At 47.7% G+C, this 25983-nt stretch overlaps 1 protein-coding gene across 1 annotated transcript in view; it reads right to left on the reverse strand.

Moving 5' to 3' along the window:
• Positions 1-1368: 1368 nt before the first annotated feature.
• Positions 1369-25983, reverse strand: part of POLE (DNA polymerase epsilon, catalytic subunit) — a 57994-nt gene continuing 33379 nt past the window's right edge. The window contains exons 32-49 of the mRNA XM_053368078.1: positions 21337-21480; positions 19843-19983; positions 18796-18949; positions 18594-18700; positions 16787-16963; positions 15280-15503; positions 13650-13870; positions 12428-12632; positions 11540-11713; positions 9774-9899; positions 8894-9026; positions 7948-8137; positions 7106-7237; positions 5665-5858; positions 5294-5494; positions 3430-3555; positions 2656-2745; positions 1369-1921 (exon numbers count right to left, since the gene is read on the reverse strand). Of these exons, the coding sequence (XP_053224053.1) occupies positions 1808-1921; positions 2656-2745; positions 3430-3555; positions 5294-5494; positions 5665-5858; positions 7106-7237; positions 7948-8137; positions 8894-9026; positions 9774-9899; positions 11540-11713; positions 12428-12632; positions 13650-13870; positions 15280-15503; positions 16787-16963; positions 18594-18700; positions 18796-18949; positions 19843-19983; positions 21337-21480 (2853 nt within the window). The 3' untranslated portion in view covers positions 1369-1807. The remainder of the gene's footprint in view (positions 1922-2655; positions 2746-3429; positions 3556-5293; positions 5495-5664; positions 5859-7105; positions 7238-7947; positions 8138-8893; positions 9027-9773; positions 9900-11539; positions 11714-12427; positions 12633-13649; positions 13871-15279; positions 15504-16786; positions 16964-18593; positions 18701-18795; positions 18950-19842; positions 19984-21336; positions 21481-25983) is intronic.

The raw sequence follows: 25983 nt of genomic DNA on the forward strand, positions 1-25983 counted from the left end.
TCCCAGGTGTGCTCCTGGGTTTCCTGGAATCGCCACACCCACTGATGCATATCACAGGTATGGGGAAAGGGAGGCTTCACTGAGAGATCAAAGCCACAGGGCATGGCAGCAGTGGAGAATTGAGTATTATTATTTTATCTGATGAAATTAAATGAAGCTTTGGCCCTCCAGATGCTGAACTACATTTCCCATCAGCTCTGGCCAGCATGGTTGAAGGCCAGGGATGACGGTCTTCAGCTGCATTTTTAGTTTAGAGCAGTGGTTCCCAACCATTTTTCAGGCCACGCCCTACCTAAGCATCTCTCAAATCCTGATATCCCGCCCCCACCTGTGACATATAATTCTTATATTTCAAAAAGTTAACTCCTATCCATGTAGAGGAAGCCTAAAAGGCCATTAACTGTTAATAACTCATTCTTGAATTGCCCCCCTTAAAAATCAAATTGCCCCCCCGTGGGGCATGTGCCCCAAATTGGGAACCATGGGTTTAAAGAAAAGGCAAGAGGTGACATGGTAGCAGTTTATAAAATGATGTACGGCAGGGAACAACTCTTCTTCCTTTCTCACGATGCTAGAGCGTGAGGACATCCATGTTTTTCCAGGACAGATACAAGTACTTCTTCATTCACGGAACTATGGAACTCACTTCCACAGGAGGCAGTGATGGCAACGAACCTAAATAGCTTTCATAAATGATCAGACAAATTCATGGGGAAGAGGGCCATGGACTGCTACTAGTCATGACGGTTATGCTCTACCTGTGGTTGGAGGCAGAGGTGCACTTGGAGACAGTGCTGGAAACTGCAGGAGGGGAGAATTGCTCTTTTGCTCAAATCCTGCTTGTGGGTTTCCTACAAGCATCTGGTTGGCCACTGTGAGAACAGGATGCTGGACTAGATGAGCCACTGGCCTGATCCTGCAGGCAGGCTCTCACATGCAAACAAGAGGTATGTGGGTGGCTGCATACTTGATTAGAACTACAGGGCTAGGAGATGCTTAAACGTTTTGCCCGCACTACTTCCCCAGGTCAGAATTGCCCCCCAGGATGTGGACTAGATGGGCCTTTGGGAAGATCCAGTAGCCAGGCTCTCCTTCGGTGCTTCAATGTCCACTGGACGACCAGGTCTGCCTAGAATCCTGTGTTATCTCCCTATTAAAGGACTCCTTTAACAGCCTTGATCAACGGCTGACAAGCAGCAGCTCCATGATGCTCTTTTGTCTGCTTGCAACTAAAGGCCAAAGCTTCGCTTATACTCACTGCAGAACAACGACAGGGACAGCTGCTGCCTTCCCAACCACAGCAGGAGAGTAGTGAGAGCAGGATTGAGAGTGAGTGTCTGTAGGACTAGGCACCTAGCATATTAGCAATTAACAACGTGGAAAAAGGGTTTATTTACAGCATTAAAAACACACACACACAAACACAGAATAAAATTGGGGCAAAAAAAAGAGAGTTCCGTGATTCAAGGCTTTTTTCAGTATCTTGCACTCCCAAATCCCAGCAAAAGGAGATCAAAGAAGCAGCAAGTTAGCTAGCCTGCTTGTGGAGGCCTCTTCACTTGCTCCTGGTCTTGGTTTCAGAAGACGGTACCCTCCTCCCCATTCTCTCGCCAGAAGGCGTTGCCTGCTTCCCCGCAGCATGCAACAAACGTCAAGCCTCTGAATATTTTTGTCCCAGGGCGAAGCTGAACCTGCAGCGTGGCCCGGAGAATAGTCTAGGTCCCAGGACCCCATGGCAGGTGTGGGGGGGCTCTGACGCTGGGGTGCAGGTGTGCGCCAGCCTGTCCACAGCGGTAGCATCCTCATCTTACAAGAGAAGCTGAGGGTTCATCTGAAGCAGCCATTTAATATTCTCCAGCAGGTAGCCCATGTTGTAGTGCCGGGCAATGCTTTGAAAGACCTTCAGCTGTTCCAAGAAGGCCTGTGAAAGTAAGAGAAGAGGCGGCAATGTAGGGAAGTTTCTATAGGATGGATCTGCTTGAGGCAAGGTAAAAGGTAAAGGACCCCTGGACGGTTAAGTCCAGTTAAAGGCAACTATGGGGTTGCGGTGCTCATCTCGCTTTCAGGCCGAGGGAGCTGGCGTTTGTCCACAGACAGCTTTCCAGGTCATGTCGCTAGCATGACTAAACCGCTTCTGGCACAATGGGACACCGTGATGGAAACCAGAGCACATGGAAATGCCATTTACCTTCCCACCACAGTGGTACCTTTTTATCTACTTGCACTGCTCTGCTTTTGAACTGCTAGGTTGGCTGGAGCTGGGACAGAGCAACGGGAGCTCACCCAGTTGCGGGGATTCAAACAGCCGACCTTCCGATCGGCAAGCCCAAGAGGCTCAGTGGTTTAGACCACAGTGTCACGGTAGAGGAAGGGACATAGCTTAGTGGGTGGGCACCTGCCTTGCATGCAGAGGGTCACTGGTTCAATCCCCAGCATCTCCTTGCAGGGCCAGGAATATCCCGTTTCTGAAACCCTGGAGGGCTGCTACCAGTCAGTGCAGACAATCTTGAGCTAGATGGACCAATAAACCGACGCTGTATATTACAGCTTCCTATGTTTCTGGGAGGAGAACAGCCACATCCAAGGGAAGGGGACTGTGATGGTTTGAGGAACAGGGTGGAGAAGGGGAGGTTGGCAGGGTCAACCAACACGTACCTTGGTGGGCAGCAGGAGGTCGAAATCTCCAGCGCAGCTGCAGTACACAGGCATGTGGGTGTCTTTGATGCCTTTGCACTTGAGGCACACCTGAAACACAAGGGGTGCTTGGGATAAGGCCCTCTCTGCCTGCCTGGTTCATACGCTGCCCCTGCCGCACCTTGCAGTGCTTGAGCCCTCCCTGCTGGGGAGCAGCCTCAACCTCTCCTCCAGCGCAGAACCACAAAGCCAAAAAGGACCAGGAGGCCCCGGCCTGCACACAGAGTGGCAGAAAGAGAAACAGCACCCCTCACCCCAGCTTGGTGGGTGCAGATCATGGAATCACAGAGTTGGAAGGGACCCACAGTTTAACTCCCTGCAATGCGTAGGATGTTGCAAAGGGCAGGATGAGATAAGAGGCGCACAGGAAGCGCTTGCAAAACTGCAGGTGTGAAACTGCCTGACTGAACGCTTCCCCCGTATACTAGGGAGGTGTGTATATGTGCCTTGCCTGTCTAGGTCAGCCTCTCCCATCTTCGTGTCCTCTAGATCACAGAATCGCAAGATTGAAGGTACCCCCCCCAAGGGTCATCTACCCCCTGCAATGCAGGAATCATGGCTAAAGAATTCCTGACAGATGTCCACCAATGAAATTTGTAGTCTAGCTCGTGTTTCAGTGCTATCCGGGGTCAGGAATCAAGGGGGCATGGGGAGGTCGCAGGCGCTCCCACTGTGGTTGAGGAGCCGAGTGGGACTCCACACGCAAGCTGGGAATTGCCTCTCGTCTCTCCTTACCAGATCTTGAAGGGTGAAGGCCATCAGCTTCTTCTGCAGGGCTTCCACCAGGGCCATCTCGATGGCATCTGAGTCGTACTGGGCCTGGCAGTTGGAGCAGGCCCAGGTAGGAAGCACAGAGCCATCCTGGGAGGGAAGGGGGGGGGAGAGAGAAAGAGAGTGATGACTGTGAGAGGGCTCCAAGTTGGACAGGCTAAGCAGGAAGCTGCATGCAAGAAGTGTGGGATGTAATCCATTGGAACAGTCAAACACAACATTCCTTGTTTCCCTAGAGTGGGCACAGGCAGGGGAACTTCCAGTCAGTGTAACTTCCTGTTCCACTGGTCTGGAACATCCTCCCCCTTCATGTGACCTGGGAAATGGGCATGGCTCTGGCTGACTCCATAAAAGAGCCAAGTCATGCAGCCATTTTCTCAGTTTGTCATCACTTGCCTTGTCGCTCTTTTGCTGCCATGCTGCTCTCCTGCAGCCATTTTGTTGTATTAATGTAATTTTTCTGTCTGCTGGCTCTCAGCCAGCAGCACATGAGCTCAATCTCCGTATGAGATGAACTCACAGTTTGTTATGTAACTACTAAGTAAAGCCTGTCTTTCAGGTATCAAATCATGAACTGAAATGTGAGTAAACTTCTTGTTATTTTAAGGAAAGACTCTTGTGTCTTTATTCTTTTAAGAGGGATCAAAAGGGGACATCAGGAATAATCCATCTGGGCAAACCAGATTGAATCTCTTTAGTTAAGTAATCCAAACGAATCTGCAAACTAGCTTCCTGCTGTATTGAGGGGAATCTGCTCTGCTACATGACTCACTAGTGTGAGTGAAGGAAGGATAATACTTATTCAATATACCCCTTTCCTACTATCCTTAACATTCCCACAAGAAGGTTCTGGGTTCAACCACCCACCCCTGGGATGTAAGGCTGTTTGAGATATAATAATTTAATAATAATAATTTATTATTTATACCCTGCCCATCTGGCTGGGTTTCCCCAGCCACTCTGGGCGGCTCCCAACAGATTAAAAACAGAATAAAACATGAAACATTAAAAACTTCCCTAAACAGGGCTGCCTTCAGATGTCTTCTAAAAGTCAGATAGTTGTTTATTTCCTTGACATCTGATGGGAGGGCATTCCACAGGGCGGGTGTCACCACCAAGAAGGCCCTCGGAGCTGGACCTCAGGCTGAACAATGGAGGTGGAGAAGCTCCTTCAGGTATACTGGGCCAAGGCTGTTTAGGGTTTTAAAGGTCAACACCAACACTTCAAATTGTGCTTGGAAACGTACTGGGAGCCAATGCAGGTCTTTCAGGACCAGTGTTATATGGTCTCAGCAGCCACTCCCAGTCACCAGTCTAGCTGCTGCATTCTGGATTAGTTGTAGTTTCTGGGTCACCTTCAAAGGTAGCCCCACGTAGAGCGCATTGCAGTAATCCAAGCGGGAGATAACTAGAGCATGCACCACTCTGGCGAGGTCGTCTGTGAGCAGGTAGGGTCTTAGCCTGCGTACCAGATGGAGCTGGTAGACAGCTGCCCTGGACACAAAATTGACCTGTGCTTCCATGGACAGATGTGAGTCCAAAATGACTCCCAGGCTGCGCACCTGGTCCTTCAGGGGCACAGTTACGCCAATCAGGACCAGGGAGTCCTCCACACCCGCCTGCCCCCGTCCCCCCAAAACAGTACTTCTGTCTTGTCAGGATTCAACCCCAGAGAGTCACTGCCACCCAGAGTAGACAGTATGAGGCTGCAAGGATAAACAGCCTGAACAAAAGCAGAGAGGGGAGGCTGCATATTCTTCCATCGCCTGTTCTCTAAACTAAAAAGCACTGCTTTGGAGTCAATCGGCGATCACGACTTAGCTGGTACCTGAGAGAGGGCCGGGTCCTTGCAGAGGTCCAGGTCTCGGCAGAAGTTGCAGTTCCTGCAGATCATCTCTGGGATGACGTAAGAGCGACAGGGGTCCCGGAACTGGGCCTCTTCTGAGAACTCCCCCACTTCAATCAGGCGGAGCAGGTCCCGTTTCAGCTTGCTCACCTGGTTGGCGATGTTCGTGTCCAGAGACAATACCTTTGGGGGTGGGAGGGCAGAAGAGAAACAGGAGATGAGCCAACCGGGCTCTTACAGAGTGAGGTGGGAGGGGGCAGGAGAGAGAACAAGGCCCCATTGTGAGGTCACAGTTCAGCCACCGCTGACAATGGTCACAGCTGCCTCTCCCCTCTGCGTACAGAGATGCTCACCTTGCAGACGTACTTCACAAACTCCAGTGCTGGATTGTTGAGCATCAGGTGGGAGCCGGGCAGAGCGGGGAACATTTCAGAGGGCTCTGTGGTCCGTCGGGAACCGGTCACCTTCTTCTGCACCTTCTGGGTGATGGTGAAGAAGCTCTGGGTGAGCTCGTTGGTGACGTACTCCTGGGAGAAGGTGATCATGCCTGAGGGGGCGGGAGAGAGGAAGAAGATGTATCTGAAAATGCAATGTGGCTCAGCCAGCAAAGTCCATGTATAAGACGCTCCCATGTACAGTGGTACGTCGGGTTAAGAACTTAATTCGTTCCGGAGGTCCGTTCTTAACCTGAAACTGTTCTTAACCTGAAGCACCACTTTAGCTAATGGGGCCTCCTGCTGCTGCTGCGTGATTTCTGTTCTCATCCTAAAGCAAAGTTCTTAACCCGAGGTACTAGTTCTGGGTTAGCGGAGTCTGTAACCTGAAGCGTATGTAACCTGAAGCGTATGTAACCCAAAGTACCACTGTTTAAGACGACCCTTATTTTTTTTAACCCAAAATTAAGTTTAGCTTTTATTGGGGGTGGGGGTCACTTCCGCGAATCACTTACCTGCCTGCCTGCCACTGCTGATCGCACACCTTGCCACAGCCGCCAATTGCCTACCTGCTTGCTGCCACCAACAGCCCACCCACCCTTCGCCTGCCCAGTTGCTGCAGTCAATTGCCAGCAGGCCTTGCTGCAGTCACCAATCACCCGCCCAATCACCGCTGCCAATCTCCTGCTTGCTGCTGCCATTAATCCTTTTTTTGGTAAATATTTTTTATTAATTTGCAATTAAAGACATTCCAGTTAATAATAAATCAAATTGAATCTTGCCACATTAAAACAAACAACAAAACCAATTATACAGTCCAAATTAAACAATTTCGGGGGGTGGGGTGGGGACTGCTCCCATTAATCACACTGCCATTAATCTGCATTTACTATCCGTGTATAAGACAACACCCAATTTTTGCCTATTTTTTTTTTTTTTAGCAAAAAGCATTGTCTTATACACGGAAAAATACGGTAAATAACAAGATCCCTATTTCACAGGTGGGGAAGCCAAGACCTGGCTATAGGGATCTGCCTACCCCTTCAGGAAATTGTCCCTTTGTTTTAAATTGTGTATGTGGGTTTTTTAAAAAAATGTCAGTTACCTGCATGAACAAAACAGCAAGAAGCGCCTTGCCTAGCAGTCATAATTAAAAATACTTCCAACATTTACAGAACATTGTTCAAAATCCTACCCATAAGGGTTTGGTCGGTCAGCAGAGGGAAATGGGAATTGGCCTAAGATTACCTCCATCTCGATTAATTCACGGTGGAGGCCAGATATGAGCCAGAGACTCCCCAGGACTGGGCTATCTCACCCAAGGGTGCAAGTCCAGGGAGGGACGTGGCTGGGTACTCACCAGGCATGACACCTGCCTCTCCCACAGGCTCCTGGGAGACCTGGCTGCTTGCTCGCCTCTTGACGGGGGTGCTCCCAGGAGCGCTCCGACGCATCTCTTCCTTCATGCTGTGGTAGACAGCAACGATGTATGCTGCGGATATGGCAATGGAGTCATGAGAGGACAAGCAGAGAAGTGTTTGCCTCAATCTCTGCTTGCAGGGACCTCTCTGGCTCCTCCCAGCCCCACCTGCTCCACCTCTGTTTGTGGAAAAAATGGCGGGCACCTGAAGGGTCAAGCATAACCCCCCCCTGCAAGCAACTGCTTTCCCCTAAGCAGGGCCTTCTTGGGAGCCACGGCAGGAGCCTCCAGTTGTTTTTGGACTACAATTCCCATCATCCCTGACAGCTGGTCCTGCAAGCTAAGGATGCTGGGAGTTGTAGTCCAAAAAAACAACAACAAACCACAGCTGGAGACCCAAGTTTGGGAAACCCTGTCATAGTGGTTAGAGTGTCGGAAGAGGACCTGGAAAAACACAACCCAGGTCACTGGGTGATCCAGTTACTGCCTCTCAGGATCACCATGACCTCACAGGGTTGTTGTGGGGGATAAACGAGGGGGAGAACCATGTATGTTACCTTGAGTTCCTTGGATGGAAAGGTGGGAAATAATGCAATAAACAAGCAAGCATGCAAGTCATAGGGGAAACAGGCAGTAAATGGGATCTGAGCAGACTCTGGGATGGTTGCAGAGCTTGAGGGAGGAGAGGGGCTCTCAGCGCTAGAAGCGAAACCCTTTGTCCTCCCCCCCTCAGGTAGGATTCAGCTTCAATCACTGGGGCAAACCTAGAAGCTCCTCCTCACCAGACACGATCATGAGGAAGTAATTCTGGCAGGAGGCTGCTTGGGGCAGGTACTGCATGATGTTCCAATTGTTCTCCAGCAGTTCTTCCACGCCATTGTCCTCTTCAGCCCCTTCTTCCTTCTCTTCTTCTTCTTCTTCCTCCTCCTCTTCACTGCCTTCGACGGAAACTGCCTGTTTATCACTGATCCCCTGCAAGGAGGGGACGGAAGACAAGATGCCGACAATCTGGCAAATGCCCCCTTCCCACTCGGTTTCTGGACCGAGGCAGGGAACCCTTTCTCAGGCCAAGGGCTGCATTTGTTATGGGAAACCTGTTGGGGACCACATGGTAGTGGTGGGTGGGGCCAGAGGCAAAAGTGGGCAGAGCAACACATTTTTATAAAAAAAGTATCTTTGTATAGTAGGCTAGTCGCTACAAACACAACTCCCTATCCTCCATCCACAGAAGGAAGGGCAATGTTAGAGTTCAAGGACATATTCCAACCAGGGGGAAAAATTGGAGAGGGGTGTGTGGCTGGGGAAGAGCGCCAAGGGCCAAACAGAGAGGCTTGGAAGGCCATATTGGGGCCTTGGGCCAGGGGTTCCCCACCCCTGACCTAGGGAGAGAGAGAAGAAAACTTCTCCCTGCAGGCAGGCAGAGAAGCCTGCACCCCCCACCTGAAGCCAGGAGATCCCAGGGGATCAAATACAGTGGGAACTCGGTTTTCGAGTGTCTCGGAAGCCGAATGTTTTGGTTTCCGAACGCCAAAAACCCAGAAGTAATTGTTTCCATTTCTGAATGTGCCTTGGAAGTTGAACGGTTTTCACCACTGAAATTGAAATTCTCCCTTTGTGCTTCGGTTGTTGAACGTTTCGGAAGTCATACGGTCTTCAGGAATGGATTACGTCTGACAACCGAGGTACCACTGTACTCCCCAAATGCGCCTTCTTTGCTGTTTTTCTTACCTCCCCGTAGTGGATCTGGGACGGCACTTTGCCTTTGATCCCGCCGTAATTAGCTGGGTCCATCCACAGCAAGAACTCCCAGCAGCGCGAGAAAGAAATGGTCAACGAGTGGAAGATTTCTCTCGAATGGATGCTGGAAGAGGAAGGAGGGTGAGCCATGCAGAATCTCTCAGGGAGGCAGAGAGAGAGCTCCCTCCGCAGCCCCAGATGGAGCCGTCAGGAGAACAGCCACAATGTGATTATGAGAAAAACTCAGCCGCCAACTCCCTTGACCAGAAGCAAGTCCATTGTGTAGCACCCATGGCCCTGAAGGCACATAAGGCTACAAGGAGCATGGGCTGGCAAGTCCGGGGTGCCTTTATCATCCTCCCCATATTAAAAGAGAACTGGCATGGTACAGTGGTTAGAGAGTTGGACTAGGAGCTGGGAGACCCCGGTTTAAATCCCCATGAAGCTCCCTCAGCCTGACCTACCTCAAAGGGTTGTTGTGAGGGCAAAAGGAGGAGGAACTGAACTACTACCATTTTTTATGTGCTGTTAGCTGCCCAGAGTGGCTGGGGAAAGCCAGCCAGATGGGCAGCGTTTAAAGAATGAAATGATGATGATGATGTATACCTCCTTGAGCTTCTCTGAGGAGAGGCGGGGTAAAATTACAACGAAATAGAAATAAAATGAAAAAGGTCAGTCTCCTTTCATGGTGGCTAATAAGTGGAAACCAATAAAGAACATAAGAAGGAACTTAATGGAGCGAAGGAGACTAAGGGGAGATTTAGACTAGGCACAAAGCCAAAAGGCACGTCTGAACACAGGGTCCTTCACCAGGCATTTGAACGTCAAAAGGGGGGGGGCAGGTGGACACTTGAAGGGGTTCTAGAAGCACCTGTTGGTGATGTACTCTACGTAGGCCAGGGCATCTTCGATGCGCCGCTTCTTGGTGCATAGGATGATGCGGTTGAAATTGGCGTAAACCACCGAGGAGCCGAGGCGCTTGAACTCTGCCACCAACCTGGGAGAAAAGAGAGAGTGGAAGGTGAAAAGGAACAAGGGGTAGCTGATGTTGCAGTTGTGGATGGATCTATGCTATGTACAAGTGGCGACCAGGGACAAAAATGTGACGTGCGTGTCTCTGACCCCCCAAAAGGAATGTGGATCTGATGCAGGGTTCCAGCCCTCCATAGGAAAGTGGGCTCCTGTGGGCTTGCTCAGTGGAAAATTTAAGAGGCTAAAAGTCACCAGCCCCAAATCTGGTGGGCTTTTTTTGGGGGGGGGCTATATACTAGGGGTCCTGAGTCTGGAGAAAGGAAAAGATATCCCTCCCTCCTGAAACCGTCTGATACAGGGAAGGGAGTTTTTAACCTCATTATGCAGCACCTCCCACAAATCTAATCCTCCTATTTAGGACTTGAGCAGCCAATTCTCTCCCCACTACTCTGCTCTCTCTATAATTTTTGTTGTTGGGGGGGGGGGAAGGTTGTTAAAAAAAAAAAAATCTATCAGGTTGAGGTCCACCCAAACATGCTGATATTAACCTGCATGTTTAACTTAAAAAGATGTACTGGTGGTTATTATATATTTCATGAGTTGATGGTGGTTTTCATTTATTATTATTTCTTTTTCCATTCTTAAAAAATGTATTTATGGTCCTTCTATTTCCCCTCCCCTCCGTTAAATTTGCGCATAATTGTATGATACATAAAATATGTTTTTAAAGAAAAAAAATTTGCACATCAGAAAGTTTGTAATGATAAAAAGGGATTGCTGAGCACGGCAGAGAGGCACCACCTAGTGGGCTAGTCCAGGATTACAGAAGCGAATAAGTTTTTGGATGTTTTTCACACCACCAGAAATCAACCAGCATTGCTTGGGAATTCATAGAAACATTTTTTGGGGGAACATTTCAGTCTGCCATCTTGATTCAGAATGGCACCTGAAGCAATACATCCATACATCAAAACTCTCTCTTCAATCCCAGGAAGAGATTGCACCAAATTGAGTGGTGAATATCTTCAGAGGTGTCTAAATCACTGCAATTCAGAATGGTTTGGGTCCACCACCTTGATTCAAAATGGCACCTGATGAGTGTCCAACCACAGCCAAAAAACAATCTCCTCCAAATTTGTGTCAAATTTGGCAATGGTATCTCAAGAGGAGGGACAGGGGTGGCGCTGTGGGTTAAACCACAAAGCCTAGGGCTTGCCGATCAGAAGGTCGGCGGTTCGAATCCCCATGACGGGGTGAGCTCCCGTTGCTCAGTCCCTGCTCCTGCCAACCTAGCAGTTTGAAAGCATGCCAGTGCAAGTAGATAAATAGATACCGCTCTGGTGGGAAGGTAAACGGCATTTCCGTGTGCTGCTCTGGTTCGCCAGAAGTGGCTTAGTCATGCTGGCCACATGACCCGGAAGCTGTACGCCGGCTCCCTTGGCCAATAAAGCGAGATGAGTGCCGCAACCCCAGAGTTGGTCACGACTGGACCTAATGGTCAGGGGTCCCTTTACCTTTTTATCTCAAGAGGCATCTGAATGCAAAGAGGAGAGAGGAACAAACCACTCCCCAAAATGTACAATAGGCAAGTTGGCTGTCTATATTTTTTATAAACACACACACACACACACACACAAAGAGAAAGAGAGAGAGAGATGGACTCACTGGAGGAAGAGCTTCTTCATCATGCTGTGCAACATGCGGTGCAAGGCAGGATCGTAGAGCAGCGAAGTCGGGGAGCGCAGCCAGCGGTAGAAATGTATCACCTGGTTGTCGGCGTAGACGTTGTGGTACTGCGTGATCTCCTTCACCCAGCCGACCACCACGCTCTTCAAGACCCTGCGAGTGAGCAGAAAGGTGGAAGCTGGCCACTAGATCTACAGAGCTGCAACTAGAAATCCCACAAACCCAAGCAATTTCTCTTCTGACGCCACTGCTGCTTTTCACCGCACTGTCTGCCCGTTCTTCTATTTTCCCCCATGAGAAGTATCCAAAACCAAAAAGGTGGTTGATTATTTCCTCCTCCCTCCCAAAACCTTATTCCTTTTGTGCTGCATCTTATCAAATTGGAAGTCTGAGGGTCCCTTAAAAAAACGAAACCTTTCCTTTTAAGCTACAGTTGTACCTTGATTCTCGAACTTAATCTGTTCCAGGGGTCCATTTGACTCCCGAAACAAAAAACCAAGGTGCGGCTTCCAATTGGCTGCAGGAGCTTCCTGCAGTCAAGCGGAAGCTGTGCTGGATGTTCGGCTTCCGAAAAACGTTCGCAAACAGAAACACTTACTCCCAGGTTTGCGGCGTTTAGGAGCCAAAATGTACGAGTACCAAGTCGTTTGAGAACCAAGGCACAACTGTATTTGTAAGCAGTTCTGGGAGGCTTTTATGGCTGAAGAACAGGATTTTCCATTTTTTTAAAAAAATCTATAATCTCCCAATCCTATGGCAATCTGGAGGACCAGTGGGGTGGGATCCCTCACATATTCCACCACCGGGGATGACCGGCTTGTGGGGGAGAGGGCAGGATTCCCTGCAAAGCCAAGCCACGGGCCAGACCTGAATGTGTTGGAGCAGAGGGCTGTTTCGTCGTAGCTGGCCAGGGTGCTGGTTGCCTGGTTCCCCGTGACCATGTCCTCCAGTGACGCCGGCTGGATCACGTCAAAGCTGATGCACATACTGGAGGCCCCCTCCATGTCGTTGACGTGATGCGACTGCAGGACGGTGTTCACCGCCAGGCTTTGGATATCGAGCTCCACGCAGACTGCAGTGAAAAGAGTGAAACTGGGTCCTGGGTTCAAAGGCAGGAAAGGCCAGCGCTGCATCGCAAACCCTGGCCAAAGGGAACATCTCTTTTACCATCCCAAGGGGAAAAAAGGCTTGCTATGAATGAAGACCTCTGACTACTAGAAACTAGAAAAGAAGCTAATAATAATAATAATTTATTATTTACGGTATACCCTGCCCATCTGGCTGGGTTTCCCCAGCCACTCTGGGCGACTTCCAATAGGAGATTAAAAATACATTAAAACACCACTCATTAAAAAACTTCCCTAAACAGGGCTGCCTTCAGATGTCTTCTAAATGTCATATACAGTGGTACCTCAGGTTAAGTACTTGATTCGTTCTTAACCTGAAGCACCACTTTAGCTAATGGGGCCTCCTGCTGCCGCTGCACCGCCAGAGCACAATTTCTGTTCTCATCCTGAAGCATCGTTCTTAACCCGAGGTACTATTTCTGGGTTAGCGGAGTCCGTAACCTGAAGCGTATGTAACCTGAGGTACCACTGTAGTTGTTTATTCTTTTGACATCTGATGGGAGGGCATTCCACAGGTCGGGTGCCACTACCGAGAAGGCCCTCTGCCTGGTTCCCTGTAACCTCACTTCTCGCAGTGAGGGAACCGCCAGAAGGCCCTCGGCGCTGGACCTCAGTGTCCGGGTTGGATGGTGGGGATGGAGACGCTCCTTCAGGTATACAGGATGGCATATTGTCATTTGGGAGATGGCGCTTACTGAGAAACTTCAAGCGACCAGAGTCCAAGAAAAAGAAAATAGAGACTTTCATGGTGAACTGTTTGCCATGTATTCAATATATGAACAATGACTCTGCAGGACAAATTGGACCTGCTGCATTCCCTGATACGTGCTTATGGTAACGCCTTCCTTAATGCTGGTATTAGCAACCCCCAGAGACTCACCAGGTCATCTTCTAATATTCTGTTTGAATATTTGAACACCCATGGAGCAGAGAACTGCAGACCCGTCTTTCCCGTCACTCACCTGTGGAATAGCAGCCCGGGTTATTGATCTCGACGGAGACCCTCTCGTCAAACTCCATGACCAGGCGGCTGTCGTCTGCCTCCTTGCCCCCCAGGTCCGGGCGGGAGGTGGGAGAGAGCCACAGGAGGTGGTTGTGGCGGTGGAGGTGGCGGGAGAAGAAGAGGTCTGTGCCAAAGGTGGAGATGTCATCAGGGAGGTTCCCGATGGGGATGTGGTAGTACCTGGGCAGAAGAGAGGGTGGAACGGGGAGAAGATGACCTTCAGAACATCAGCCAGAAGCAGGATTGGAACTGCAGAAACAGACTAACTGCCTTAAACTGAACTCGGCATACTGATTCAGCTGCCACCACCACGGCCTGCACATCTCACCCTTCTAACTTAACCAGTGCTTTCCCCCTGGAAAAATAGGTGCCAGGTTTCACCATGAAGTTGTTACAGGAAATGCCACACTTTTTTAACAACAACAAAAAAAGGAGGTGCTGGTACTGTATGTCCTGGAGTACCCCCTGAAAAAAAGCACTAAACTTACTGTATTTTTCGCTCTATAGGACGCACCTTTTCCCCTCCAAAATGAAGGGCAAATGTGTGTGCGTCCTATGGAGCGAATGCAGGGGGCAGGCAGGCAGGAAAAGCCCCCAAAAGCCGCACACAAGCTCCGTGCGGCTCTTGCGGGCTTTTCCTCCGGAGGGAGAAGGGACTGACGCAGCCAGTCAGTCCCTTCTCCCTCCTCGTAGAAAAGCCCACAGGAGCCGCATGCTCCTTAAAGGGTGCGCGGCTCCTGTGGGCTTTTGCGGGAGGTGGGGGTATTGCGGGAAGGGGTGCTCCTGTGGGCTTTTGCGGGAAGGGTGGGCAGAGAGGGGGAGAAATTTTTTTTCTTGTTCTCCCCCTCTAAAACAAGGTGCGTCCTATGGTCAGGTGCGTCCTTTAGAGCGAAAAATACGGTAACTATGAAAGTTAGAGATCAAGAAAAGGTAGATTTAATGCAGGAGTGGGAACCTTTCGTTGAATATTTAAAGAACTACTGTACACATGCTAGAATGTACTTAGGATTTGTTTTTGTTTAAAAGGTTTTATTTATACTTCTCAAATTTATACTTTTCATTAATTTTACAATCATGTCAACATTTAAAGTTTGACTCCCTTCCCCCTCTTTCTGCGTTTCCTTAAATTTATTTTTTAATATCTTCTGCATATCCAAATTCATTTAATTTGCCCCTTTAATTATCTACTTTAAAGATAAACTCTTATGCAACTGCAGGTTATTACAACAATCCTGCTGATGTTTTTATCTGTTTGCAATTTATCTGTAAATATTCAATAAACCGTTTTTATTCATTTGTAAAAAGTTTGTTATCTTGATTTCTTATAAAATGCATGTAGGATTTGAATGAAGAACAGCAGTTAACTAGAATGTGGAAAAGGCAAGGCACAGAATAGCTACAATATGCAGCAAATTTAGAAATTACGGGGGGGTGGGGACCATGGAGGGGAAGTCGAACGAGAAATGGATGTGTATTTGGAAGTTTGCACCATCTTGTAAACTTTTGGAATTTAGAAATAAAATATAAAATAAAAACAAGACCCTTGCCCTTTCCCAGAACCCGTGTGCCTGTGCCGCTGCCTGCCCCACCTGCTCATCTCAAAGGCCTGAGAAAGGCAGGTGTCCAAGCTGAGGTAGCGCCGGATCATGTGCCGCGCAGCATGGCGCTGCCAGTCCAGGATGCTGTAGTTGACGTCATCGGCCACCTGGACAGGAACCAGCGGGAACTCCTCCAAGACAGGCATCCCTCCGACCAGCCTCTTCAAGTCCCAATTGGACTGCACGGCAATGAGGGTGGGGCCCCGGCGCTCGTCCTGAGACAGAGGGAGGGAGAGAGACAGCAGGTGAAGGAAAAGGACAATGGTGTAAGGTAGGACAGTGTCCTCAAGGGATGCGGGCAGGGGCTTTCCCAAAAGCTGGCAGCAATGTGGACAAAAACCAATGATTTAAAAAAAATAAATCAAGAAAATCAGATTTTAAAAAATTTAAATCAGATTTTTAATATAAAATGCTTTTGGAGGAAAAATCTTTCCAAAGATAGTTTTCTATTTAAGTTACGTTATAGTCCAAAGGCTATTCATCAGGAAAGAAGGATTTGTTTTAAGTTTTTCATGTGTGCTAAAACTCAGTCTAAGTTTTTTTTTTTAAAAAAACCACCTCAGCTAACAAACAAGGATATATATGGTATTGTGTTACTGTTTTAGTTATTTAAATGGTTTAAATTGTTATTAAGGAAATGATTTTTTTCTCTCCCAATAAAGTACAGCAGAAAAGTTGTCCAAACATAAACAGTTAACTTAATCAGCCTCAGAATAATTTCATAATTATCAGTCTATGTATTTCAAATAGTATAACCAAGTCAGTGTTTTTTGCTATAACTGTAAAAGCTACTCTGAAAATTTATTATTCCAAAAATGAAACCTTCATCTACAGTGGTGCCTCGCAAGACGAAATTAATTCGTTCCGCGAGTTTTGTCGTCTTGCGATTTTTTTTCGTCTTGCGAAGCACGGTGTCGGAAAAGTTTTGGAAAAGCTTCAAAAATCACCAAAGTCTTCAAAAACCTCAAAAAAGGCTACCACACCGCGTGCTATGAGTTGCTCCTCGAAGTCAAGTCGCAACTGTATTAACGGTGTTAAGAAAAAGGAAACAAACTTGCAAGATGTTTCCGTCTTGCGAAGCAAGCCCATAGGGAAAATCGTCTTGCGAAGCAGCTCAAAAAACAAAAAACCCTTTCGTCTTGCGAGTTTTCCGTCTTGCGAGGCATTCGTCTTGCGAGGTACCACTGTAGTTGTAAATATTAACATTTTAACCAACAAGAATGAGTCTTTATGTAAAAAAAAGATTTAACTCTAGTCTTACTGACTAGTGATTTAAATCGAACCCACCCTGGCTGGCAGCGAGCAGGGCTAGCTTTAGGGTGCCCACACTGAGTGCCATGCTGCAGGGGGCACAACAAAAGTGCTGGAAAATGGAGTGCAAGAGGTGGGCACTGAATTTTAGCGCCACTGGAATTGGGAGAGCCCAAAGTCTGCTACTGCTGGGGGGCTCAGGGTTGGCCAATGAACGGAGGGGAGCTCTGGATTTCGCTGCTGTTACCTTGTAGCCCAGCAGGAGGCGCTGGATGGCCCTGCAGATGGTCTTGAGGTCTGTCTCCGCTCGCACCTCGAAGGCGTGCTTGTTGGGCGGAAGGAGCTCCTCGCCTACCTTCGCCACCATGGCGCTGTGCTCCGCCGAGTACATGTTGTTGAGGTTGGGCATCTGGTTGCTCCGCACCTGCAGCAGAGGGGAGAGAAGGATGCTGGAGACACAGCTGCAGGTAAAGATCTGGCTCCGTGAAACCACCTGGATGAAAGGACCCTCAGGCAGGGAAGCCGAGGAATCTGCAGCTGCCAACCGGGCTTCTAAAACCGCAGAACCCGATACCCATAGAACCCTGATTTCCCCTTTTTTAAAAAATAAATATTTTTTTACTCATTTTTGCCTTCAAAATTATCATCACAATTAAATCATATACACATAGGATTCTCTGAATCCCCGGACTTCCCTCCATCGTTATTCTTTTCCAACTGCATCTTATAATGTTCTCTATATTTTCTTAATACAGTCAAACCTCGGTTGTCGAACGTAATCCGTTCCAGAAGCCCATTTGGCTTCCAAAATGTTTGACAACCGAGGCGCAGCTTCTGATTGGTTGCAGGAGCTTCCCTGTACTCAAGCGGAAGCTGCGTCGGACGTTCGGCTTCTGAAAAACATTCAAAAGCCAGAGCATTTACTTCTGGGTTTGCAGAATTTGGGAGCCAAAATGTTCCAAAAAGGAGGCATTTGGGAGCCAAGGTTTGACTGTACTCCATTCTCACTACAGTTCTCACTGTGTTTTCTAAAATCCTGCCAATGTTTTTAATTGTTTACAGTGTTCTTTTAAATAAAATTTAATAAAGAATGGGGAAAATTTGTAAGTTATTATCAGAACCCTGATTTCCACCCAGCTAGAACAGCCCATTAGAGCTGAGCACAGATCATTATGTGAATGTGGGTTTTTTTCATGAACTGAATGGAAGACTATGAGACCTGGGGGTGGCGAGAAAGTGTGTGAATCCAGCAGTTTGTTTTTGGTTGTTAGCTTGTTAATGTCATTCGTATCGTTTTGTGGATTACGAGTGCTTAACGCTTTGCGAATTTTACAATGTGACTTTTCTTGCAGTTGTGCTGTTTAATAGTGCTTTATAGTAGGGAGTTGTTTTACTGAGGATTTGTTATTTTTTTTATATACATGGTACCTTGGTTCTCGAACGTAATCCATTCCAGAAAACCATTCAAGTTCCGAAATGTTTGAAAACCGAGGCACAAAGGACTGTCTGCAAATTCAATTGAGAAAATGGAAAAACACGCAGTGGAAGCCATTCGACTTCTGAGGCACGTCTGAAAACTGAAGCCTCTACTTCCGGGTTTTCGGAGTCCGGGTTCTGAAACGTTAGTCAATGGAGATGTTCGAAAACCGAGGTATCACTGTATACAACTTACGTTGCAATTGTGATGTTCTGCTATGTTGATATTTACTGTACGCGAATTGCTTTGTGACTCACATTAGTGAAAAAGTCGCGTAGAAATATAATACAGTGGTACCTCAGGTTACATAAGCTTCAGGTTACATATTCCGCTAACCCAGAAATAGCGTTTCAGGTTAAGAACTTTGCTTCAGGTTGAGAACAGAAATCGTGCTCCAGCAGCACGGCAGCAGCAGGAGACCCCATTAGCTAAAGTGGTGCTTCAGGTTAAGAACAGTTTCAGGTTAAGAACAGACCTCCGGAACGAATTAAGCACTTAACCAGAGGTACCACTGTAAATGAAAGGACAATATTTCAACGAGTGTCAGCAAGCCCCACCCCGCGGCCTCCGACCTTACCGTGTCAAGCACAAAAACAGATGCCTTCCGCTGAGATGGGATGAAGAGGCCAAACAGTGCCTTGTTGCCTTGGGAGTTGTGGTACAGGTAGATGTGCCGGATGCTACCTAAACAGACACGGAACAGAGCCTCGCGTTAGACAGCAGGAACTGCCTTCCCAGTTCTTGCCAGCCACCTGAGTATCGGGGGCGAGTCTTCTTACCTGGCTCCAGGTAGCTGAACTGGGCCAAGGAGCGCATCTCGAGGTGCTCCAGGTTGAAGGTTTCAGCCTCCCGGCCGGTGAGGTACCTTACCAAGTTCCTGTTGACCATGCACACGCAGCCCAGGCGGATCAGGGCCCGCAGAAGTAATGGGATCTGGGCAGGGAGGAGAAGAGGAATCAGAGGTTACACCAGGGGTGAGAAGGACTGGCAAATCTTCTGGCAGGGTAGGATCTACTGATAGATTTCCGGGTATGATCGGAAGTCGACCGGCAAGGGTATCTGGCCCCAGAGCTTTTTTTCAGGAGGCACTCAAGGGCATACAGTATGGGCATCTTTTATTGTTCTTTTTCTAGAAGAAAAGCTTTGTCTGGCTCCCTTTGGTTTTTAAAAACCCACAGTGCGAGAACTGAAGTTACAGGAAACCAGGGTGGATAAAAATCAATGTTGTTTTTTCAAAAAATAAATAAATCCAAAAAAATATTTTTTCAAGAATTTAAATTGGATTTATTTAAATTTAATTGGATTTAACCATAGTGAACTACCCAGAGCAAGATGCTCCGTGCTATTGCCTCAGAGGTTTCAAAAGGAAAGCCAAGGAGGATGCTGAATGCAGCAGATTTCACCTGTGGCCTCTGCCCAGGTAGAGGATTTTGAAACGAGAAGCCTGAAAAGACCCACTTACGGAAGGCAAATGAAGGGAAAGAATAAATGACACAGATGGTAGTATTTTCAATTCAACTTCAAGTCTCAAAAGAAAGAAAAAGGGGTTCTAGCCAATTCTACTCTGAGTATACCCTCCGAAATTACTATATTACCTGCCCTTCACCCTAAGGTCTCAAAGCAGGTCACATTAAAACACAAAAAATCATTTAAAACAATTATAATCACAGGAATAAGGCGGGTCTTATAAATATACACCTCAAGTGTCAATTGTGTGCATTGAGTCTACTCGGAGTTGGACTAGCATGGGGTGCAACCGTACGTCTCATCCCCAGACCGAGATCTCCCCTTTTCCCGCATCGGACCAGCCAAAGGGAGTTAGTTACCTGGGTCTCGTACACCCCCTCTATATCTGGGGCAGAGAGGCTGGCGTTGATTTCGTTGATGTGCTCCTGGTACATTTCCTCGGGCACAGAGTACTCATAGAGGTTGTAAACCAAGTTGGAGCGAGGAAGGATCCTGTTTACCTGCAGAAATGATAACAAGGACTCAGGTGAGTCCCCCCTCAAGTCTATCTGCACCTGTTTTTACCATGTGGGGCACAGACAGGTGGGTGGGTGGGCACAACCACACTCTCCTTTCCTTGTCATAGTAGTTCTGAGTCAACTGGCAACTCTGCCCCAGAATTCGAGACATCTCTCACTGGCTTCAAACGAAAAGCCTTTCACTTTTGGACTAACCTGGCTCTGAGTTGCCAAAAAAGTCATTTGCAATCAATCTACAGCATACAAAGGCATTATAACTCTCGAATACTTTGTTGTTTATTTAATAGGTCTATATATTGCCTTTCCTCCAGTGAGCACAAGGTGATGTTCATGATTCTTCCCCTCGCTGTTTCATCCGCAAAACAGCCCTGTGAGGTAGGCTAGCCTGAGAGGCAGTGACTGGCTCACAGTCACCCACTGAGCTTCAGGGAGTGGCTTCAGATAACCCAGTCAGATGGGCAGGGTACAAAAAATAAAATAAAATAAATAATTTTGGCTGAGTGAGGACTTAAACCCTGGTCTCCCAAGCAACTAGCCTGACACTCTAACCACGACACCATACAGGCCCTCATTTTGTCCGACATACAAATCTTCATACTGAGCATTTTGAGTAAAACCTGGTTTTAAGAAGCATTTCGCTCGTTCTAAAAGGGAGGGAAAAAATATTTCACAGGAGTTCTTCTTGCCTTCTGGTATTCCACATTTCTCTCTCTGAAAAAACGAAGTTTTCAGTGTAAAAGGAAAAAGTTATAGGATGAATATTGATCCAGAGCAGATTCCAATGTATAGTTAGCAGAGTAAAAACTTAAACAGGATTCCCAAAAAATAGACCAGAGGCTCCATCAAAGCTTTACTGCTACTGAAGGCAAATGAGCATAATGGTCAGAAATCCAATGCATTCAGGATTGGCACTGTCATAAGAAATCCAGCTGCAGCAGACTTAACTTTAACTTATAAGAAGTCACCACACCAGAAGGAAATAGATAGAAAGAGAAAGTGAAACTCAGGGTCCTTCTGGCCTTACTTTTATAGTCAGCATGACTTTGCCAGAAAGGATAAGAGAACTACTGTAGTTTAAACCAGCTGTACTCAGCTTCTCTGAAGGTATAACCCAAACACCATGAACCTTCTGCTTGCCTCTTTCACACAGAGCAGCTTCCAGAAGCCTCTTGAATTAAGTAGAATAGGAGAGATCTCTACACATCAGATCAATACTTTCTGCACTAAGAAATGCAAACTGACATTAATACCCTACTTTTCTTGGACCAAATCACTTGCGGCAAACAGATTACCGCAGTACATTTACTGCTCTCCCAAAGGACTCACTCCACACACCTTCCGATATGCAGTGCTCTCTTCAGGTTTAGGGATGCGCTGGTTGACATAGAAAACACGAGGGACATTCAGCTTGAGGCAGTGCAGGTCGCTTCCAATGACGGCCCACAGCTTGAAGAGGCCTGGCTGGCTGGTCTCAGCAATCTGGGGGAAGAGAGATCACGTCAAGGTGGGCTTGCAAAGGCAGAGGCAGGCATGGAAGCCACCTGGACTACGCAGAGGCCGGAAGCACAACCCAGGGGGCAGCCCTTGAACTCATCTGGCATGGGGGGAAGGCTTGGAAGCTGAGAAGAGGTGAGAAAAAGGTACAGAGGCTGTGGCATTTGCTGGCCTTTCAGAAGCTCATTAAGGCAAATGGGGCACGACCCCATCAACTTCCACCTCCCTGCCTTCTTTCTTGCAAGCAGTCCAGGGAGTGGCGGCGCCTGTTGGCTTTCTCCTCCTCCTTAGCCCTTGGAGAACAGGGAAGGGGGGGGTCCAAAAGGGTTGGGGACCCCAACGCATTACTAGATTTTGAACATTAGGAGATCATATAACTGGTACCAACCCAAACACCTAAGAAAAAGCAAGAATGATGAACCAAGAGTAGTCCCTGCCTTCCACTGGAGGGAACCATCATGGGAATTGGGGAGCGAGACAATATTAGGATATAGTTCCGTTCCACCTTAAAAGGGACAGGCAGGACTATTGTGTGTCACATGCCTGTTTACATTTCCAGCACAGTCTGCTGGGAACTTCCGTTTTGTATGTAGCTTTTGTGTTACTGTTTTGCTGGAGACGAAGGGAAGCAGGCATGTTTTCCTTTGTTCCTGAACTATGCTGAATAAAACACTTGTAAATATGCTTACACACATCTCTGTCCGCCTCTTCTGTGAGAAGATTTACACACTCTGCTGATAGAGCGTGGACGGGTCTCTAAACGTATCTGAGGCTCGTGTCGCTAATTGATGCTGTTCCAAGGGAGACCGGATGCTGGCCGGTGGCTGGAGCAAGCTGGGGGCCTGCCAAATGCCCCTGTCTCCCCGGCAGTATCCCAACAGTAATTGGGCTAGCACAACGATTAGCACCAATAGCTGCCAACTCAAGCAGAAGGTTTGGGGTGTGTGTGTGATGTGCGCATGTGCGTGCAACGCCAGGAGGTGGAGCTGAACATGGTAGCAGTGCGGCTTCAATGGCTGGTTCCTTCTCTCTGGCGGTCAGCCTCCTCCTCCTCCTCCTGCCGCCAACACCGTGAAGAGCTGTCAGCCACTGAAACCGCACTGTGCTTGGCTTCACGATTGGCCTCTTCTGCCCTGATTCTTCTCAACGTTGTGGGGGGCTCCCTAAAATATTCTATGGGGGAGAGCCCTTTCGATAACCCAGATGGAAATTCCCAGGTGTCAAAAAAGGTTATGTATGCTACTACTGCAGCCCGTGGTTTGTTAGCCCCAAAATGGAAATTGAGCGAGGTCCCAACAAAGAAGAATGACAACTTATGCTGATGGGATATGCGCAGCTTGCGGACCTAACATATCGAATAAGAGAACAAGAAGAACATACATTTAGAGAAGATTTTTATTGAATATATGGGAGAAATTGTGTACACTTGAAAATGGCAGCATTAAGATAAATTCAACAGTGTAAATAAGTTTTGATGGATGTAATAATAGAATACTGAATGGCTTAGTTTATGTAAAATATGCAGGGATTTATGATATGCAAAATGAACCATGGAAAGAGAAGTAGGGAAGTCACTGATTATTTTAAGGATGCTTAAATGAATATGAATACCACTAACACACTGGGGTCCCCTTCTCTTGCATGTGTCCCTCACAGTCCCTTAATTTGTTCGAGAGGGTTGGGGAAACCTCCAAAACATATTTTGGGGTGTGTGTGTGTGTGTGTGTGTGTGTGGAAAGCAGGTTCAATTGCTCAATGAGAAATCCTTGTGCCGATGGAACATTCACCATAGCACTATGTTGAACACAACCCAGCATCTTTATTATTTATTTCATTGCATTTACGTCCCACCTGTCTCCTCCGAGGACTCAAAATACATGGTTCCTATGCCTCCTGATTCAACCACAACAACCCTGTGAGGTAGGTCAGGCTGAGAGACAGCAACTGGCTCCAAATCACCTAGCGAGCTTCATGGCCAAGTGGGGAATTTGAACCCTAGTCCCTCTCAGATCCTAGTCTGACACTCTAACCGCTATGCTGCCCTGGCTCTCTATTATCTCCTTATGCCTCCATGCATCTGTTGAGTTTCTGTTAATTGGTTCTCATGGGAAACTTACAGATTCTGGCTTCACACAATTAACTCAAGGCAGTGTCAATTTACTCTTGGCAGAAAGCCAAGGTCAGCTTGACCTAGAAACTACTTACTCTGATTGGTTAACGACCAGCACTCAACTCTGTTATCTAGGGAGTGCTAGCACAGTGTGATGTGGGGTGTGTTAGGAGTAGGAGTGCTGTGTGTGGTTAAGAGAGAGAGAGAGAGAAAGAAAGGATTTATTTTGCTTTGTTTTGTATGCAGAAACTCTGCTGGTTTTATTTTTCCTTTTAATAAATCCTGTAAATAGTTATTCTGAGTCTAGCTGACTAGTCATTTCCACCTCAACTAGCTTCTTCGCTGTGCAGGAAAACTCTGCTACGTTTGGGCTAAAGCCATTAGAGCTATGCCTGACACTTCAAAGTTCCATGAGGTTATGGGTATTGTGCTGCCAGCCTGAGTTGCGGTGGTGTCAGCATCAACGGTGTTGGTTCCAGTAGTTCCAGAAGGTGTTGGTCCTGTTGGTGCAGCAGATGGACACTGGCTGGTTCCTGACTGTGGTGAGCTGGTGACGCAGCGGACACAAGGACAACAGCTGCAGCGTGTGAGTGCTGGGTGCTGTGGTTCCTGTTTTCTCTCTCGGTGGTCGTGAGCAGCTGGTTCCGGGTTCCAGGGACATCGCTCTCAAGATGGCCTCACAACCAGTTCAGATGGCTTTTGAGCGTCTGAATGACTCCAATTACTTGCTGTGGTCGGAACGCATGCAGGCAGTGCTGCAGAGGGATCGTCTCTGGCAAGTGGTGAGTAAGTTTCCTGTGAAGCCTGATGATGAAGACCTCGATAAAGACCAAAGAGCAAGGGCCACAATTGTCTTGGGGCTGGAAGATTCCCAGTTGCCGTATGTGAGGGGAATCAAGACAGCTAGAGGTGTGTGGCAAGCACTTAAAGAACTCCATGTGCGTGAGACAGCGGTTTCCAAGCTGTTCATTCGCAAGGCATTGTACAAGGCAATGTTACAGCCTGGGGTTACAATGCAGGAACACCTACACAGTTTACAGTTAAAGTTTGCTGCGCTACAGGAAAGAGACTGTGCATTAGACCAGCAGGAGAAGGTGGCCATTATTTTGAGTTCTCTCCCGGAAAGCTGGGATAATTTAGTTTTGTCTCTAGAAGGCATACAGGAGCGTGATTTATCAATCAGTTACGTTACTGGGCGTTTGATTGAAGAGTGGCAGAAGAGGCAAGAAAGGTCGTTTGCTACAGAGGCTTCTACAGGCGGGTGGTTTGGAAGGAGTTCTCATGCCGTGCCAGGGGTGAAGCAAAAGCAGCGTACCGGTGAGGAGTCTGCGTTTGCTGTTAGGCGTTGTTTCCGATGTGGGTCTTCAGCGCATCTAAAACGACAATGTCCTGAGTTGGTCAAGTCTCAGCTGCCGGTGCAGGAGCAGAGACGAGATCAGCAGCAGCGGAAAAAGAAATTCTTCAAACGAAAACAGTCGGCTCAGCTGGTGACCGCCGAGGTCAAGATTGCTGATGAGAAACAAGCTGTCTGGGTGGTCGATTCGGGAGCGTCTCGGCACATCGTAAATTCAGATGAATTGTTTGTTTCCAAGAACTCAGCACAGCGCAGCCAGGTGGCTCTAGCAGACGGAAGTACTTCCAAAGTGATTTCGGGGGGTGCAGTTTTTGTTCCTTGTCTTCGTGAATGCCTGCAAAATGTACTTTATGTGCCTTCATTAAGGAGCAATCTGATGTCTGTAGATTGTTTGCTAAAAGCTGGGTTTAAAGTGTATTTTGAAGGAGACAGTTGCATTATTAAGAAGGCTGGTGAGATTTTAGGCACTGCTAAGTCAGAGGGAGGCTTGTTTTGGCTTAAAGCAGGATCTCAAGTTGCAGCAGTAGTCAGTAAATCTCAGCCTGCAGTGAATAACAAAGCTATACATGACAACTGTGTGCACTTATTGCATAGGAAAATGGGGCATGCTTGCTGGAAAAGTGTACTAAAAATGTCTGAATTGGCTGATGGGGGTGATTTAAAGAGTTGTAACAAGTACCTTGATTGTAACGTTTGTAAAAAGGTTAAAACCCACAGAGTCTCTTACCCCAGAAGTGACAGAGTTAGTGAGTCACCGCTACAGCTGGTTCACATGGACGTAATTGGTCCATTTGCTGTAAGCAGGGGTGGATCGCGTTTTTCATTAACAATTGTGGATGACGCCACGCGTTATTCTTGGGTTTTTCCCATGAAGAATAAGGGTGACGTGTTCACTAAGTTTAAAGGCTGGGTGGCATCTGTGGAAAGATTTCTGTCCACTAAACTCAAAAGGATTCAGACGGACAGAGGTGGCGAATTTATGTCAAATGCTTTTAGAGTTTGGTTACAAAAGCGTGGCATTGGG

This window comes from Podarcis raffonei, chromosome 16, assembly GCF_027172205.1.
Source record: "Podarcis raffonei isolate rPodRaf1 chromosome 16, rPodRaf1.pri, whole genome shotgun sequence".
Lineage (NCBI taxonomy): Eukaryota > Metazoa > Chordata > Lepidosauria > Squamata > Lacertidae > Podarcis > Podarcis raffonei.